Below are 18,538 nucleotides of genomic sequence, written 5' to 3'. Positions count from 1 at the left end.
AGTAGCAATTCAGTTTGCTAAAACATCATCATTCATTCACACACGCGATTTAAATTTAACTTCTGGCAAAGATGAAGTTGACGATAGGCTATTGACTCGCGATCTTCGCAGTAGGCTAGTGTTTTGGATGGTTTGTTTAGAACCAGCTTTCTGTAAATATATTTCACATTTTTTAGACATGTGAGGCGAGTAGGCTACGGTCTGGTTCATGATGATCTCCAGTTCAAGCACCTTATGTTGTGATTGCTAGCCTATATTTACTTTAAATCCAGGAAATTTGTTAATGAAAAAATTATTAAAATTAAGATACAATTGATACAAAACGAAATTCGTTTTAAAGAAAGGATTTGTACTTTCTGTTTTGAGGTCTCTGTGAAAGTTTGAAAGTCTTTTAGTGCTTTTTTTAGAGCGCTCGCGTCCATAATGGAGAACTGTCACGTAATATTGTTTTTTCCTCATAAATGCGAACACGAAAAATAAAAGACAAAAGACTTTTAAGTAAAACTTACTCTGAAATTGTGTTCTCGGCGGAATTCGCTCTTCAAAATGCTGCCGTTCGTCCTCTGAGGAAATGGTGCATTCTTCCTCGCTCTCCAGAATCATCTGAAGGGAGTCTTTATTACCGGAGAAGCGTGTCATACTCAAAACGCGATGAACTATCAGCCTGAAGTCTGATGAACAAACTGTGTTTTTATGGCATTGATCGGGGGGCGTATGCGATGCATACTAGATCAGGTAAACTATTTACATGTGAATCGCGCCAGGGGCGGGGCGGCTGCAGCTCATTTAGAGATAATGAAGGGAGAAGGAAAAACGGTACCTCTCCTTGCTTTCAAAGGGATTACATGAGTTAAAAACATTTGTTTTTTATATAAATTACTTCATTTAAAAGAGGAGATTTCAAGCTTCATAAAGACATATCTCACGTGCCTGTGTGAGAAGTATTCGCTGAGTTATGATTCATTTTCGGACGCGTTTCAGAATGGACTACACGGACAGAGAGAAGGCAGAACTCGCTTTGTGATTATTTTTCTTTATTTGGCAAAAAGCACAACATTTTGTTTTTATTGTGAGTATACACAAAAATAATACACATTTAACAGAATCGATTGATGTATGAAACTTGTTTTATAAAATCAAAGTCAAAAGAGTATTTGGGGTCTCAATTCAACTCATAAGGAAAAAAGCGAGCAGATCACGCCGGCGTGATCTCCGACCTCTGAGGGTTATATATATTTTTTTTTAAATAGCAATGAACATTTTGTCAGAACCTCTAGTTTGCATGTTATTTTGTTTAGTTGTCTAATGTTGTTGTTTTTTTGTTCAAAATTGTGGGAGAATCACAATCTCCATTTTACATAAAAAAAAGTGTGATTTTCAATGTATCCAGAATCGTGCAGCTCCACTGTAAACTGTATCAGTGTAGACAGCGTCGGTGATGATAATGGCCTCTGTTTGCTTTCGACGTGACACTCACATCCGGTGTAGGCAAATGTTATCCGCTAAATGATAACTATTCGTCGATGTCTTGCTCTGGAGGCAGTCAATAACTAAATGAGCTGTTTTTGGAGCTTGATTTAATAAATGCTTTGTTTATTATGAGAAGGACATTTTTCGCTCTGATAGGAGAGTGATGGATCCCCACGGCCCATGAACACGGCTCTGACCCGATAAGCGGAGCGATAAATCCATTCACTGGCCCAAATCTCTCTCTCGCATTGACCCCTGGCCCTCCTTATTGCTGGACCTTGGGAATGTGGTCTAGAATCACTGGTTCAGCGATTTCAGTGTCAATTTACTTGACAAATGATCCCCAATTTAGACGGATTACTGAATATTTATTTCCTTCATTACAATTACATTTATTCATTTAGCAGAGGCTTTTATCCAAAGCGACATTCGATGACATTGTTACTCTGATTTATGGTTTATTATAGTCAAACAGATTACTTTAAAGAGCTTTGTATTGTTACAAGATTGAATGTGCGGTTCACTTGACTTTCAGGAAGTTTGTTTTTATTTATATATCTTTATTGATTATTGTGTTCTGATGCTTGCACCAGGTCCTGATCCGAAGCCCAAACTAAGAGGAGACACCAGGACGTTTCGGGTTTGGCTCGACGCTAACCAGTACCAGCAGGACATGACCAACAGCATCCAGAACGGGGCAGAAGACCCCTATGAGACCTTCAATATCATCATGAGACGCAAACCCAAAGAGAACAACTTCAAGGTCAGACGATTCCTCCTGTATATTCCTGCCACTAGACTCACACAACCAGACCGTTGACCACTCTTGTTATCAATAACTCAAACTAAAAGTATAAACAACGGGTTTGTTAATTAAAGAAATATTAACTGAAATAAAATACATTCTTGGTGTTAATTTTTTATTTTATTTAACTTTTATTTCAATTAACAAAAATGTTTTTTATATGTATTTTTTTGTTTAGTTAGTTGCCAAAGCAACTAATTTTAAAAGTTCAAAAGGTTAGTTCATCCAAAAATTTAAATTGTCATAATTTTCTTATTCTCTTGTAGACTTTTGTTCATCTTTGAAACCCAAATGAAGACATTTTTGATGAAATCTAAGTGATTTCTGTCCGTCCATTGAAAGTCTATTGACCCGAAACTCTGACACTTCAAAACGTTGATAAAGAGGTCGTAAATTCTTATGAATCAAGTGTTTTAATCCAAGTCTTCTGAAGAGACATGATCACCTTACACGATGAACAAATTTAATGTAGGCTTTTATTCACATATAAACATTATTCTGCGAACATAAACTGAAGCTCAATCGTACTTGCTTGATGCGAGAACACACAAACCTCACTGGTTCTTGCAGAAGCTCAAACGTGCTGCGTAACACACACCTCACTGGTTGCCATGCTTCAGCTTCTGTGATCCAATTTAAATGCTTTAAACTTTGTTTGACGCTGATCAGTGTTTATATGTGAATAAAAGCCTAAGTTTAATCTCTCAATTTCATTTACAATATCTTCATCTGTGTTCCGAAGATGAACGAAAGTGGTGAGTGAATAACGACAGAATTTATTTTTTGGTGAACTATCCCTTTAAGTACTCAATTTACTGAAATAAAAAAGTATAAAAACTACACAGACATTTTATTTAAACAATCTAATAAAATGACAAAACACAAGTACTTAAACATTAACCAACATTAAAATGGGAAATATAAAACAAGAACCACCCAATCAGACAGGAATTATATATTCCAGTTTAAACAGGTACATCCACAATTATCCTAAAATAATTCCTTGTTTTGCTTGCAGGCTGTGCTCGAGACCATTCGTAACCTCATGAACACAGAGTGTGTGGTTCCCGACTGGCTTCACGACATCATTCTGGGTTATGGAGACCCTGGTAGTGCCCATTACTCAAAGATGCCCAATCAGATCTCCTCGCTGGACTTCAACGACACCTTCCTGTCCATCGAGCACCTGAAGTCCTGTTTCCCCAATCACACGGTGAAGGTGTCAGAGGAAGATCCCGCTCGTCAGGTCCCGCCTTTTAGGTCAGAAACTGCCATTATTGCATAAATGCTAATTATATATTAGGGATGGGCATTCGATTAAATTTTCTTAGTCGATCGTCGGGAGAATTAACGATCGACTATCGATTAATCATTAATATTTTTATATTGAAATTCATTATTTCTTCAACTTTTTATAAATTAAAAATGCAATGAAAATACAAAAATACAGTTTGTTTGTCCTCGATGAGATCTTTATTACAAGAAGATCAACTTGTGGCAGTGAAACTGCACGTTCGGTAACGTTAGACTTGAAGATGCCCTGCAGTGCTCTAAAACAGCGGAACAGCGAGCCGGCGTTCTTAAACAGAGACCCATGGCCACTTCATCCGTTTTCTGTGATCGGATAACTATCCGATCGTGAAAAGACCAGGTGTAAATGCCCTCCGAAACGCATCCGAGACGGATTAAAACCCGATCGCTCAAACCACTTCAGGAGGAGATCTGAGACGCATTCCAGACGAAACTGGACAAGAGTAAATGCATCTGGTTGTTGAAACTACATATGTAAATTTGACTTATCCCAAAAATGCTAAGAAATAAACATGTGAGAGCGTTTTATAGGCCTAGGCTATATGTCATGTTATAGCCAGATATGACGGCGTTACTGGAACACGCATCACCACAGATGAGCATCTATTCATCAAGCCAACGTGCAAACTATCGCAAATCAAAGTGAAAGTCATTCGTCAAAACACAATCATCTTCATTAAAAGTAAAGAACCGAAATGATCTTACCAGGGCTGTTGCCGCAATATCGTTGCGGTCTTTGATTTAGAAATTTTCGCTGATGATCAATAAAATGCAGCTCATATCAGTTGCTTTGGACGTGCAACAATTTAAATATGCATATCGCGGGAATTCAAGATCGGATTTATATCCGTTTTGCAAAAACACATTTATGTGACCAGGTGTAAATGGAATCGTTTTGATAAATCAGATAGCTATCCGATCTGAGAAAACGCATGAAGTTCCCATAGAACTTCTGCACCAGTCCACTGATTTCTGTTGAGAAAGGTAAGCATGTTGACATGATCTGGGATCAGATGCGACCGCAACCTGGTGACAGCCAGTCAGCCGCTGAAAACACCCGCTGTGAGGGGACTGAGGTTGCCGGGATGCACAGGTACCTCCGCGCTAAAATTAATTCCATTGCTTCAAGACTCACACTACGCAACGCAACCTGCATTAGATTAATCGATAACAAATAAACGTGATCGACGAAATTCTTAACGATCGATTATCGATTGTCGATTAATTATGCCCATCCCTATTATATATATATATTGTTTTTTAACTAGTGGGTGTAGGACACTGTAGTTCATTTATGTAAGTGAGGAGAGCAAAATAAAGTAAACTGTGACATATACCCAAATATTCTTCATACAGTGACTACCAGTAACATGTATAAAAATTTGGGACCAAAATTATTCAGACACTTTGACAGACACACAAAATTAAGCATTTCTTCAGAGCTAAACTGGTATTATCTAATTGTGTAGTTAAATTTAACAGCTGACAGATATTCAACATAATTCATGTGTGTAATTCATAATTCATTCTGCTCATATTTTATGAAGGTGTCTGAATAAATTTTGTTTTTTATATATATATATATATATATATATATTAATTTACCTCCTATATATATATATATATGTGTGTATATGTAGATATATAGATATATTCTCATAGAAAACACTTATTTTGAAATTGTAATAATATTTCACCATATTACTTTTGAACGGTAGTGCATGTGGACTATTTGTGCAAGGTTTATTGAAATTGTGACTCTCTTCTCCACCAGAATCCGATTCCCTGTGCAGAATGTGAAGGCTAAGAAGCGTAAAGCAAATGAGGAAGAGAGACGTGATGAGGAAGATCAGACGCTGGTGGTGGAGCCGCATGTGATTCCCAACAGGGGCCCGTATCCCTACAACCAGCCTAAGCGGTGCGTGGAGGACCCAATCTCTCCAGCAACGGGACAGTGAAATAACTGCCTGGATTCAGAATGCATGTCTGTGTAAACATAATGCCTGTTCTGCAAAGACTGACGTTCTTGTCCACTTCAACAGAAACACCATCCAGTTTACACCCACCCAGATTGAAGCCATTCGTGCAGGGATGCAGCCAGGCCTTACTATGGTAAGAAATCACTTACTACACTTTGTATTTATATTTCTTTTTTCTTCTTGTTCTTTTAATTTACCTCCTTCTGAATTACAGTACCGGTCAAAAAATTGCAATAATTAAGGTTTTTAATAGTGTTGTCATAATACTGGAATTTCTAACTTCGATATGATGCCTTTAAAAGTATGGATATTTGATACCATTGGGAAAAACTGCTGTTTATAATATGTGACCCGTCCTGGCAAAATGAGTCGGAATGCGCACGGCTAATTTCGATCTGCAGACAAAACAAGTGAAACTTTTTGGTCGATTTTTTTTTAGGTTTTCACAAAAATGAGTTCATTAAGCCCTCGTCTAGCGATCCCAATGCTCCAAATAGCAATTAAACATCTAAAACTATCTTTATTTGTGCATTTTCTGAGAGAAGTACCTTTCCTTTGCTGTTGAACGGTAGTATATCATGGTTTCCACAAAAAAATTATATATATACATTGATAATCATAAATGTTTCTTGAGCATCAAATCATCATATTAGAATGATTTCTGAATCATGTGACCCTGAAGACTGGAGTAATGATGATGAAAATTCAGCTTTGATCTTAGAAATAAATTATGTTCTACAATATATTCACATAGAAAACAGCTATTTTAAATTGTAATAATATTTCACAATATTACTGTTTTAACTGTATTTTTAATCAAATTAATGCAGCCTAAATGCAGAGACTTCTTTAAAAAACATGAAAAAATCGTAATTTTTCCAAACTTTTGACGGGGACTGTACAGTGTTATCCTCCCAGAAAGATATGAGTCTCTCACTGTGGTTACTCATATCTATCAGCTGGTTTTGAATCTGTAATTTAAATATCTGTCAATCTCTCCCTGTGTGTTTATGTAATAGTAGTAGACAAACCTCCACATGTGCTGAAGAACTGTCCGCTCTGACAGGGAAACACCAATCGTGAGCATCACTTTTTAAAATCTAAATGTTCTTTCCCTCGGCTGTAGGTTGTTGGTCCTCCCGGCACAGGAAAAACAGACGTGGCTGTTCAGATCATCTCCAACCTGTACCACAACTTCCCCGAGCAGAGAACGCTTATCGTCACACACTCCAATCAGGTGCGAGACCGACACTGTGACACTCTCTGTCAAAGCTTAGCATTCAACTAAAATTAGGGTTTCCTAACTCTCAACATCTACCTGAAATTGTAGTTACATCTGAGTTAAAACTATTTATATGTATTTATTTTCTGGATATGTGTGTGTTTATTGTTCAGGCTCTGAACCAGCTGTTTGAGAAGATTATGGCGTTAGACATCGATGAACGTCACCTTCTGCGTATGGGCCATGGAGAAGAAGAACTAGAGACTGAGAAAGATTTCAGCCGGTACACACACACACACACTCTTAACAGTTGTGTTGGCCAAATCAATTCTGATTTACTGTAGTCTTATCTTGAGGAAGCAGTTTTCCCTGATGTTTTGAACCATTTATATGAAAAGTCAAAAGGTCCTTTCTAATCCAAAAAGAGCTTTTAATTGCAAAAATCCTCTATTGACATCAAATAACACTCCCATTTGACCTATGACCTGCCTAGTTTCTGGGGTAATAAGGAAAAAGCAGAATAATTATTCCTAAACGGCAAAATAACGATCGATTAAAAGCAAAAAGTGTGTGAAAATATGTGCTTTGAAGATAATGAAGAATCCTAATGTTAGAAACTGTGGCTCGGGTTTAATTTTTCAGCATGCTTTGGTGAACCTGGGAGCTTAGTCAATAAGAAAAATGAAAATGCCTGTGCAATACTGTACGTCACATCACTGTCACAACATCCTTTGGATTTCACAACAACAAGGATTTTACTCAACAAACATGCAGCACGATTCCTGTAGTTGAATTCCTGATTGAATATCTCCAGTGAATCAGTCAAAAAAGACGATTTCTGAACAAAACAAGAGGAAACCTGACGTACGCAAACCAAAAGAGGCGACGAGGTGCTGTTTTCTGGTGCTAATGTTTGAACAGTAGATATGGTCTGTTTGTGTGTGCTGGTGTCCACCTTACACCGATGTGCAGTACAGACTCTTGTCCTCTTATATCCCCCAGAATTCATTTCTGTATGTACAAAAACTTGACAGTATGAACGTTTACACTTGCATTTACGACTAAAAATAGACGTGCAAGTAAAAGGTATTTTAGAGCATGTTTGCGATAAAGTAAAAACATTTTTTTTATTAATTTAGAACATTTAAAAGTGCAGTGTGTAATATTTAGGAGGATCTGTTGACAGAAATGCAATATCATATACATAACTATGTACTACGTTATGTTTTATTACCTTAGAATGAGCCATTTCTATCTACACACACCGCCGGTCCGCTTACATCGACATGTTTCTACAGTGGCCCTGAACGGACAAACGCGTTTTATCACTATGTCGGTCTTCGTGCAAAAGAAGCTAGCTAAAGTCTGCAAATAAAACAATGATGAACAAGTAACAATAATATTGTTTTACTGAATAATTACGTAAACCTAATTTCTTCATTTATCTTTGTAAAGAAACCTCATTGGTTAACTGGCTACTCTCTGCTGTCTCAGACGACGACATCACTTCCTGTCGTCCCCTGTAACTTCTGTTGGTTGCAATTACACGGTGCACCTTTAAAAGCTCATAAATCATCCTAAATATCTTAAATGGTAAAATAAGTCTTGATTTAATTTGTGTTTGGAACAAGATGTCGGGTGTATTTCGGGCTTGTTTATAATTAAAAGTTTCACGACCGACACATTATATACTATGTTTATGTTGTTTCTTATTATTGGTATTTTGGTTACACAACTGTATCTGGCATTTAATTCAGTGTAAACCGTAGCTCCTGTCTGGCCTGTCCTCAATATATACATTCTACTAATATTATATGGCACATTAATCTTTTTATTACAGTTAATTGTGCATTACTGTAAACAGTGTAGAGTAGTTCTATAAATAATTACATAATTATTAGATTCTGTTTAAAATTTTTTAAAAAACCTAGTGTACTTTATGTATACTAATAAATAAATACTTTTGCTTGCAAATGTCTTGTTTGCAAAAAACATTATTCGATACTAAGGGTGTTATATCAAGATATCGCGATATATATATATATATATATATATATATATATATATATATATATATATATATATTGTTGATTTAAACGATATGATTCGCGATATAGAGTTAGTTTTATCCATGACTCAGATTATTGTATTTTTGAGGTTTAATTCACACAAATTTGTAAATTCTGTCATCATGAATTCACCCTCATGTCGTTTCAAACCTGTAATATTTTAGTTCAACTGAAGATATTTTTTATGAAACCTGAGAGATTTCTGTCCTTTTCATTTAAAATCCATTCCTCTAAAATTTAAAAGATCCAAAAAAGTCATAAAGGCATCATGAAAATAATCTAAATCTAGGTCTTCTGAAGAGACACGATGGCTTAATATGATGAACAGATTCACAACGTTAAGATTCACAAGTTATACCGTGGTAAAAACGGACGTTCAAATGCGTAAACAACATAAGAGAGTGAGTAAATGCAGAAGTTACATTTTTGGATGAACTAACCATTTACAGTTTATGAATAGTAATTTGATGAGAGTCTGTGCGAAGAGATCCAACCAACGCCTCGCGTGAGAAAAAAAAATAATGCTTACAGAGTTTCAGTGACATTACTACATTAAACTACTATATATAATGTTGAATATAATGTATAATAATGCAATGGGGAATATTGGTGGTTCCTGAAAATAATAAAAGCTGATTTATTCAACTCACGGGGAGAAGAGTGAGCGTCAAGCCCTGTTGTGGACAGCATGGTTTAGTTGAGTTGAGTGCTAACGGTCCTGTCCTCTGTCAGGTATGGACGAGTGAACTATGTGCTGTCCCGGCGTCTGGAGCTCCTGCGAGAGGTGGCCCGTCTGCAGGACAGTCTCGGTGTGCCCGGGGACGTCTCCTACACATGTGAGACCGCTGGACACTTCTACCTCTACCAGGTACCCTTCCGCTTCCACTTAAAACTAGCATAGCACTGAAAGTAATAGTAGTAGTGTTAGTTGTGCAGCCATCATTTTGACAGTCTGTTTAATTAATATTCTGCTTTTTTTTAAGAGAGGTGATTTTAACTCTCAACTCTTAACTTTAATGGCCAAAAATGTGGTATTTAGCTGTCTCACATATCAACCTCAACACTGTTACCAAATTATTTGCTCCCTGCAAGTAAAAGAGTAAAAAAAGCAACATTACATAAAATGGTGACAAACAGGAAGTGAAAAATGAATGAAATGAGAGATTTGAATTGGGATCTTGAGAGAGAGAGGATCAGCTCAGCTCTCAAGACGTAAAATCATTTAAAATAAGACAAAACAAGCATTATAATAAGCTAATGTAAGATTAGTGGTCGACTAAAAGTGATTTTTTGATGTCCGATGCTGATATCTTAGAGAGCAGGGCGGCTGATACGGTTGTGGCAGCCAAGGAAAATTGACATCATCACCCTCTATTGAAATATTACCGAACATTTGTTAAAAAAAAATTAAGCATATTGTGTAGTTGTGCTTTTTGTCAATTATTTTATTTGTGATAACGCAATGAAACATGCCAAATTGTGCACATTTTTGGCAAGGCTTTCATATAAAAAAATATATATAAACACATGCTAATATGAAAACGCTGCAAAAGAGAACCAATGAAGTATTAATGAGTAATTAAATTCAGTAAAGGAATTTTCCTTAGAGACATCCCTCCAGACATCACTTTTGGCCACTACTGTACGTCACATCACACTGTTAGTAAAATCTCATGTGTTACATTTGCTGAAATTAAATTTATTTTAATTTTAAATAATGTTTACTAAAATAGAAATTAATAATAATTAGAAAATTAAATATATTAAGTGTGGATCGCCTGTGACTAAATGTATTTGTCGTGCACCGAACCATGACGTCCGTACCGTACGGTTCGGGACAAATACGTGTACTGTTACATCCCTACTGGACATATTTCTCCTGGTGTTTTTCATAAGTAATAGAAAAGGTTCTTTAGTGTCCTAAGTTATTGTAACTGTGACCTTAATTGTCTATTCCCTTTTAACTGTTAGTGTCTTAAGGACTGTTCCACGTGTGCACGTGCAAAAATTATGGTTCACTGACCAGTCATGAAAAACTTTGCTTAAACACCGTCCAATAAAGATCTGTGAAGCTTATTTTGATTTACAGTATCCTGAAAAAGGGACGTTTCTTTTTTTCCTGAGTTTGTCTGTATTATGTAACATATGTTGCCTTAATCAAAAATGTTCAGTAACTTGAGCATTGAATGATAGTATTCAATGTGCTCGCCATTATTTTAACAGATAATAAATATTGTATTTACCTGCTTTAGAAGCCTTCCAGTAAATGCTGCTAACGGGGATTAGAAGTGAAAAGGCTATTACATTTTAAAGCATCCGTGTGAAAACAAACCTGGAAAGAGACACCAGGATTTGGGGAGAAAAACAAGAGATTCTTAGTGCGTTCCAGTGAATTATTAATGGGATATATCGTCAATTAAATCTGTGAGCAGACCACAAATGCTGTCCTTTTTTCACACTGTTAAGGCAGAATACATAGGGAAAAAAGAAAATAATCAGGAGGAAAAGAATGAGCAATGCAGCGACTGAAAGAGCTCTAGCCATAGATGTTCTTGTTAAACCACGGCACATTAAAATACCAAGCGTTGTTATTCTTGAAAATAGGAAATGAAGGAGATTTTACAGCTCATTCAGTCAAACTGACAGATAAGGATTGTTGATAGCACAACCATATGATATGAAATGATTTGTTTCAGTCTTAATCTGAACACAGTAAGCTCTTTAGGGAAAAAGATGGATAAGATAGATCAGATACTGTAGATAAGATGAGATCAGACAGATATTCACCCCCTCAACAACTGTCTTTCATTGAAGAACCAGGATTCCTAGAGTCGTTCCAAACCCGTAAGACTTTCGTTCATCTTCAGAAAATTTGGACTAAACCGCTCAATTCATACGGATTAGTTTTACGATCTCTTTATGAACTTTTGAAGTGGTAGTTGCGTAGCTGTCAATGGAGGGTCAGAAATCTCTCAGAATTTATTCAAAATATCTTCATTTGTGTTCAGAAGATGAACGAAAGTCTGACGGGTTTGGAACGACTTGACGGTGAGGAATTAATGACAGAGTTTTCACTTTTTTGGGTGAATTAACCTTTAAGTTTTGAACACAAAACTAGGGTTTGGGGGCCTTCAAATATTGTTGTGAACGGTGTGCGACCCCCTTTAGAGTCAGGAAGGTTGAGAAGCGCTGGTCTGGAGTGCAGGACTGATCTGTGAATCTAGGCAGCGGTTTCACACGGGTTGCTTTCATTTGTGTTCATCTTATCGCTCTCTGTGGTTCGATACATCACGCTGTGGTCTGTAGATTCATATCAGCGCCTCGGGGGGGATCCTTACGGGCCATTAACTCCGATCACAGAGATTACAGTGAAACGCGTGTTGTACTAATTAAGTGTGGATTGCGACAAGGCTGTTTGTCCATTGATGCGCTGTTAATGAGTTCTGCCCATGAAATCCTCAGGCGCTGATCTTATCTGTCTGTCTGTCTCTCGTGCCGTAGGTAATCTCTCGGTGGGAGGAATACATGAGTAAAGTGAAGCCAAAGCCCAGCCGAGAGGTGCCGGTGGAGGACGTGGCGTCACACTTCCCCTTCCACAAGTACTTCTCCAATGCTCCTCAGCCAGTGTTCAAAGGCCAGTCGTACCAGGAGGACATGGACATCGCTGAGGGCTGCTACCGCCACATACGCAAGATCTTCACACAGCTAGAGGTACGGCTGGACCAGAGCTAAAATTACATTATTAATTATGTCTATGTACTTTTTTAGCTTTTTATCCTACACTGCACATAGAGGTGTGAGTCTTCTCTTGCCCCAAGATTAGATTCGATACGATCCAGAGGGTAATGATTCGATTATAAAACGATTCTTAATGCATCTTTTCCTCCAAATATTTTATTAATAATGGACAATAATAATTATTTTGGTAATTATAACCCTATTATTAAAACAGTAGAACAAATACAATATGAGAAAGAAATTAACTTTTTTTCATTTTTCTATTTAACTGAAGCATTCAAGTAAGAAATAATACAGAAATGGAATAATCAAATGTAAAAAATAATTACTAATCAATAAAAACTCACTAATCACACTCTAAATAGATGGGAAAAGTCAGTTTTTTGGGGTAAGGGACAGTTTATCTTAAATAAAGATTTATAATAGAACAATATAAAAACAGTGGGGGGTAAATCATTTAATTTATAAATCATAATGTAGTTGCAAGCGGGAATTACAGGGCAAAGCACAACAGCAGAAGGTCTGTTACATGTACATTTAATACATGTCGTCCCTGACGATAATTTGACCCAAAACAATGGAATTGAAAAAATATAATGTAATTCCTCATTACTTTTGACCAATAGGTGTCGCTGTCACCAAATTGATATGGTATTGTCAGAGAATGGTTACATGCAAAGTTTAATGTAATTATGCCAAAGCGAGATCCTTTTTTTAGTGACTTGTCAGATTTGACGAGTATTCAATTATAAATAGCCAATGCCCAATACGACTGCCATTAAAGAGGACCTATTGAGTCTTGATGTTGTTCTAGTGGCTCCACTAGTATAGGGTTTCATGCTTGAATGTTACCAAAAAAAACATAATTTTCCCACATTTGTTGCCACTCCTCTCTTCCCATTCTGTCAGTGACGTTCCTTCTGAAAAGCACACTGTGCTCTGATTGGTCGACTGGATCAGTGTGTTGTGATGGGTCGAGCGCTTCGAGTGTGTTTGGGAAATGTCCCCTCCGTTACCATAACCGCCAGTTTAACACACTACTAACTAACTCAACCAGGCCCCGGCCCTTTATTCTGTGTATGAATAATTGAAATGAGGAATATTGAGACGTTTTCGTTCCCGGAAGAAACTAAAGACTACAATGGAGGCGTTTCAGGGAGTTCAGAAACACTGACACTGATATAGAGAATAACTCCCTTTGAAGAGCTTTTTCATGCTCAAACAGCAACATTACACACTAAAAAAAGATGAACATGGACAAAAGCCTAATAGGTCATCTTTAAATACATAGTTTGCCCATGTCTGCTTTGAACAGAGCATGGTCTAAGCCTAATGTTTGTTCATTCATGAAGATAAATCCATCAATAATTATCTCCCTCCCCTCCTTTAAGGCCTGTTATTCTGGGATGCCCTCTTCTTTGATGTTGATTTCTCATCCTTTCATCCTTTGTGTTGATCTGCTGACAACAAAGACACGTTCCTGTAATAAAGTTGTGCGTCATCATTGCAGCCACAATACTGCTGTGCCATGTGTGTGTTTGAGTCTGTCTGAGCATCACTGTCCCTCAACCGTCACTGCTGAAGACTCAGGGTTAAAAAAAACTGCCTCATCAATATTGAATGCTTTGATGGGTTTAATATTAATGCAGAAGCGCATCAAATATTCATTTCCCAATGGACACAGTCCTGAAAATATCCAGCTGGGTTAACCTCTCTTCACTGCACAGATCCGAGCCACTATCGAACAGAAACAGATACTTAGTGTGCCGCCCATCTCGAGAAGAAACCAAAGATGCTGTTTCTAACAAATGACAGGAAGTAGAAAGAAACACAATCGCCTCTAATGGATGTTCTGACACCAACCTTATCTTGTGAAATTTAGTCATTCAAAATATTGTGGTGACTTACATTTTAAAGGGGTGGTATAATGCCCTTTTCACAAGATGTAAATAAATCTCTGATGTCCCCAGAGTGTGTGTGTAAAGTTTTAGCTCAAAATACCCCACAGATATTTTTATTTAACATGTTAAAATTGTCACTTTTTGAGGGTGAGCAGAAACGCGCTGTTTTTTGTGTCTGTCCCTTTAAATGCAAATGAGCAGCTGCTCCCGGCACAGGGGGCGGAGCTTCAAGAGCTCGTGTCCTTTTACCTCACACAGACATGCACAAAATTTCAGACAATGTCAGACAATGATGGAGAGACTCAAGAAATGACATGTAGAAGCAACAGGACATTTCTGAATGGTTAGTTGATGAATTTATGTAGCTCATGAGTTTTCATCTTCTAGTCATTGATTAGCATATTCTGTCATGATAATCTATAAATCGTGTTCAGGGGGCGGGGTTTATGTAAATTTTAGGGTTAGTGATGTCACTAACCCGGGAGGAATGTGGTGTAGTCTCTACCAGCCGTTTGTTGTAGTCCTTAAAAAGCGATTTCTGTAAAAGAAAATATCTTCCTTTGCTTTGAACTTTGAGCGTTGTAACTTTGCAGATGTTGTTTATGCTCAAACAGCAACATTACACACTAACTAAAGTTAGAAAAGTGAAATCATAATCAACCACCCCTTTAACCTGATAACGCCTGCTGTGTTATATTGGATATGCACATTTCTAATACATCTAAATTATAAATGTAATCAAAATTAGCTGAAAAAAATGTTTTTACAGATTTTCTTTAGTATATGTAAAAGTAAGTTGTATGTTGTTTGTAATATTTCATTATGAACTCTTACTGAACTAAAGCAACTTAGGTTTACTTGATTATCCATACACCTTTTTTTTTTAATTGTTCAAATGTGAGTATCAAATATGATCATCAGGCTTTTGAGGAAGGTTTATTTGTTCATCTCTCAATCATCATTGTATTGCATTGCATTATGTTTCAAACTACAAGCTTTGATAATAAAACTAAGCATTTAAATATAATTTTACTCTTAAGTAAGGAATATTATTGGCAGGTATAGCGACGACAACTGATATTTATATAATTGTATGCAAGTATCTGCTGTACTGTTATAAAGATCTCATTGAATTACATTCCAAGCATCAGAATTTTATCTTACGTTTTGTCTATATTAATATCAGAATCTGCACCAAATTGCATATTTTTGCTCATTCGAGCCTCAAAATATAATTGAGGTGTTTTTTCCTCTAGTATGAGCTTCATTTTCTCACTATATCAGACTACATGAGCCATAAAACCCTGATGTATCAAATATGATACTCAACAAAAAACACATGCAAACTTTATTTTATATTTTATCAAAAGGTCAGTCATTGCATGCTGTTTTTACCTGGCGTATTGGGGGATTTTTGAGTGATTTGAGTCAAATGAGCAATGGGTTTTGAGCGTGTTAGTGTGTGTTTTTAGCACTGATGTGTTCATAAAGGCTGCTGCTTCTCTCCTGCAGGAGTTCAGGGCTTTTGAGCTGTTGCGCAGCGGGCTGGATCGATCCAAATACCTGCTGGTGAAAGAGGCCAAGATCATCGCCATGACCTGCACACACGCCGCACTCAAACGCCACGACCTGGTGGAGCTCGGCTTCAAGGTATCAGTGTCATGTGACTCATGAACACATCGTCCTCTTCAACCATTTTTTTCAACCAGGTTTAAGACGTTTCAAGCCATTTTTGATAGGGATGCTCCGATACCAGTTTTTTCAGAACCGATCCGATACCAAAAATTCTGAGTATCGTCCGATACCAATACCGATCCGATACCAGTGCAGGTTTTTTTTTTAAATCAAGTAGAATTTCTGTAACTCTGTGTGTTGAACTGATAATCACTATTTTGTGTTAAACACAATCTACTTAATACAGACTAAACAATTTAGTTATAAATAAAAAAAAATAAAAAAAATGTATGATCATAATCTATGACAAACATGCTATTATAAACTAGATTAGTGGATAATTCATCAGTAAAATTTATTCTAGAAAAATCACAAGTGTAGTAATAAATCTGGTAAAACTTTAGACATTGCAATTTGTATTGTTGTAAAATACATTCATGAAAAACAAGATCAAAAAGATTTAAAAAATGTAGGCTAGCCTACTATAAAATTAAGAATATATTTTTTTATAGCGCAGCTGAAGCAGCAACATATGAAAGATAGGGCAGAACAAGAAAGTCTATTAATAATCTTTCATTGCGCAAAAGTATTATAATACGAAAGGCTCCAATACAGTGCGGCACAAAGCGCTTATGCACAACCCGTGTGCAGGAATGATGCGCTCGAAGCAACACGAGTCACAGCGCGCAGCGCGTCGAGTCCACATTAAACACAGTTCAAAGCACTGAGGAAATACATATTGATGCGTAGTGTATTATACGGTATCTATCTTTGCAATAGTTTATTCAGCCTTTTCTTTTAACAGTTTTAAATTTCAGTTACAGTGTGAAGAACAGTCATAGTGCTCTACTCCATTGAGATCCAAGACACCCGGTAGAAAGTAACATGATTAAGGTACAGCAATACAGACCAGCAAGATAAAGTCATTTTATGCGAAACCATAGAACTTTATCTACAGATCAAGTACAATAATATTAACATTGAATCATCTTGTTGAGAGTTTCATCGCGTAGACTGACGTAACCGAACGCGCTGTTTGAATACTGGAGTATGATTGACAGCTGCAGCGGAGGAAAGAGTTTACGTGAACTTGAATTTAATGACTTAAATATTAATTTCTACCTCATATTAGACTATTAAATGGCTTCTGAACACTTATAATATAGTGCACGAAAACTTTATAGTGCTTTATAATACATTTGTGCCTTTTGTGGGGCCTAACAATGACAGAATAGTAATACGCACAATATCGGATTTGGATCGGCTTCGTCTGATCGATACCCGATCTGGCCAAAATGGCAGTATCGGAGCCGATACCGATACTGAATATCGGATCGGCGCATCCCTAATTTTTGATTGGGTGACATGTTGGAATCATAAACAATGCTGCATTTGACAAAGACAAGATCAATAAAATAAACCGAATCAGCAGACAACCACAAATGTACACCGAGAGTCTGGATTTGTAATTCCAAACATTTGACTTGGTGTATGTGTCTCTAAAACCGGTTCCTTAATATGATCCGAATTACAGGGTTCTTATGCAATTTGGAAAAGTATGGAATTTGATTTGAGAAATTTCCAGGTCTGGAAAAGTTTGGAAAAAAGAAAGCATAGTATGGAAAAATATTTGCATTTCCAGACTATTGCACCCATTTAGTTTTCTACAATAGAAAATTAAGAATTAAAAAAAATAATGACAAAAGGACCTTTGAAGAAATAAAAAAATATACAGACTTCCGTGTGCACACGAGAAACCATTAACACTATGCACACTGAGCCACCTATTGCACCATCAGCCCATTTCACGGTGTGGTTTCTTGGCCGCCACAGAGTGTGTGTTAAAGCAGACCTAAAGCCTTGAAATATGACATACTGCCCTAACCAAACCCAAATATTGAACACTTTTCCACAGTACCAGTCTTTTTTTATAGACCCTTAAACTTGGTAAATAGGACACTGGCGTATTGTGCCATCAGCTCATTTCGTGGCATGGTTTCTCCGCCGCCACAGAGGGTGTGTAAAATAGGACATTGAGCCTTGTATTAGAGGTACTACCCTAAGGAAGGCCAAATTTTGAGCAAAGAGTCCTTGCTCTCGTTTTCTTCATAGCAAAATGGCAGTGACACACAAAGGAAATAAGATATAGTATATATAAATCTAGAAACTGTAACGAGTAAGCACGCAAACAATTCCAGTGCGCAAGTGAATAGTTTCTTGAGGGCATGAAAAAGTTTCTCGTGTGCATGCAGAAGTCTGTTTAAAATAATTATAATACTAATTTTAGGGGCTTTATTTGTTTGAGAAAATCAATTAAAAAAAATATTTACAGATGACTGTGCCAAATATAAAGCTGATAATAGTGCTGT

At 36.8% G+C, this 18,538-nt stretch overlaps 1 protein-coding gene across 1 annotated transcript in view; it reads left to right on the top strand.

Moving 5' to 3' along the window:
- The window catches only part of aqr (aquarius intron-binding spliceosomal factor), a 74,743-nt gene that overhangs the window by 36,470 nt on the left and 19,735 nt on the right, over positions 1 to 18,538 (top strand). The window contains exons 19-27 of the mRNA XM_081394336.1: positions 2,064 to 2,233; positions 3,294 to 3,535; positions 5,361 to 5,504; positions 5,629 to 5,698; positions 6,692 to 6,802; positions 6,961 to 7,070; positions 9,589 to 9,724; positions 12,358 to 12,567; positions 16,008 to 16,145. Coding sequence (XP_081250462.1) covers positions 2,064 to 2,233; positions 3,294 to 3,535; positions 5,361 to 5,504; positions 5,629 to 5,698; positions 6,692 to 6,802; positions 6,961 to 7,070; positions 9,589 to 9,724; positions 12,358 to 12,567; positions 16,008 to 16,145 — 1,331 coding nt within the window. The remainder of the gene's footprint in view (positions 1 to 2,063; positions 2,234 to 3,293; positions 3,536 to 5,360; positions 5,505 to 5,628; positions 5,699 to 6,691; positions 6,803 to 6,960; positions 7,071 to 9,588; positions 9,725 to 12,357; positions 12,568 to 16,007; positions 16,146 to 18,538) is intronic.

The sequence above is a fragment of the Scardinius erythrophthalmus genome (genome assembly GCF_964197995.2).
Source record: "Scardinius erythrophthalmus genome assembly, chromosome: 19".
NCBI lineage: Eukaryota > Metazoa > Chordata > Actinopteri > Cypriniformes > Leuciscidae > Scardinius > Scardinius erythrophthalmus.
The sequence above is the reverse complement of the archived record's forward strand: the minus strand, read 5'-3'. Positions and strand labels throughout refer to the sequence as shown.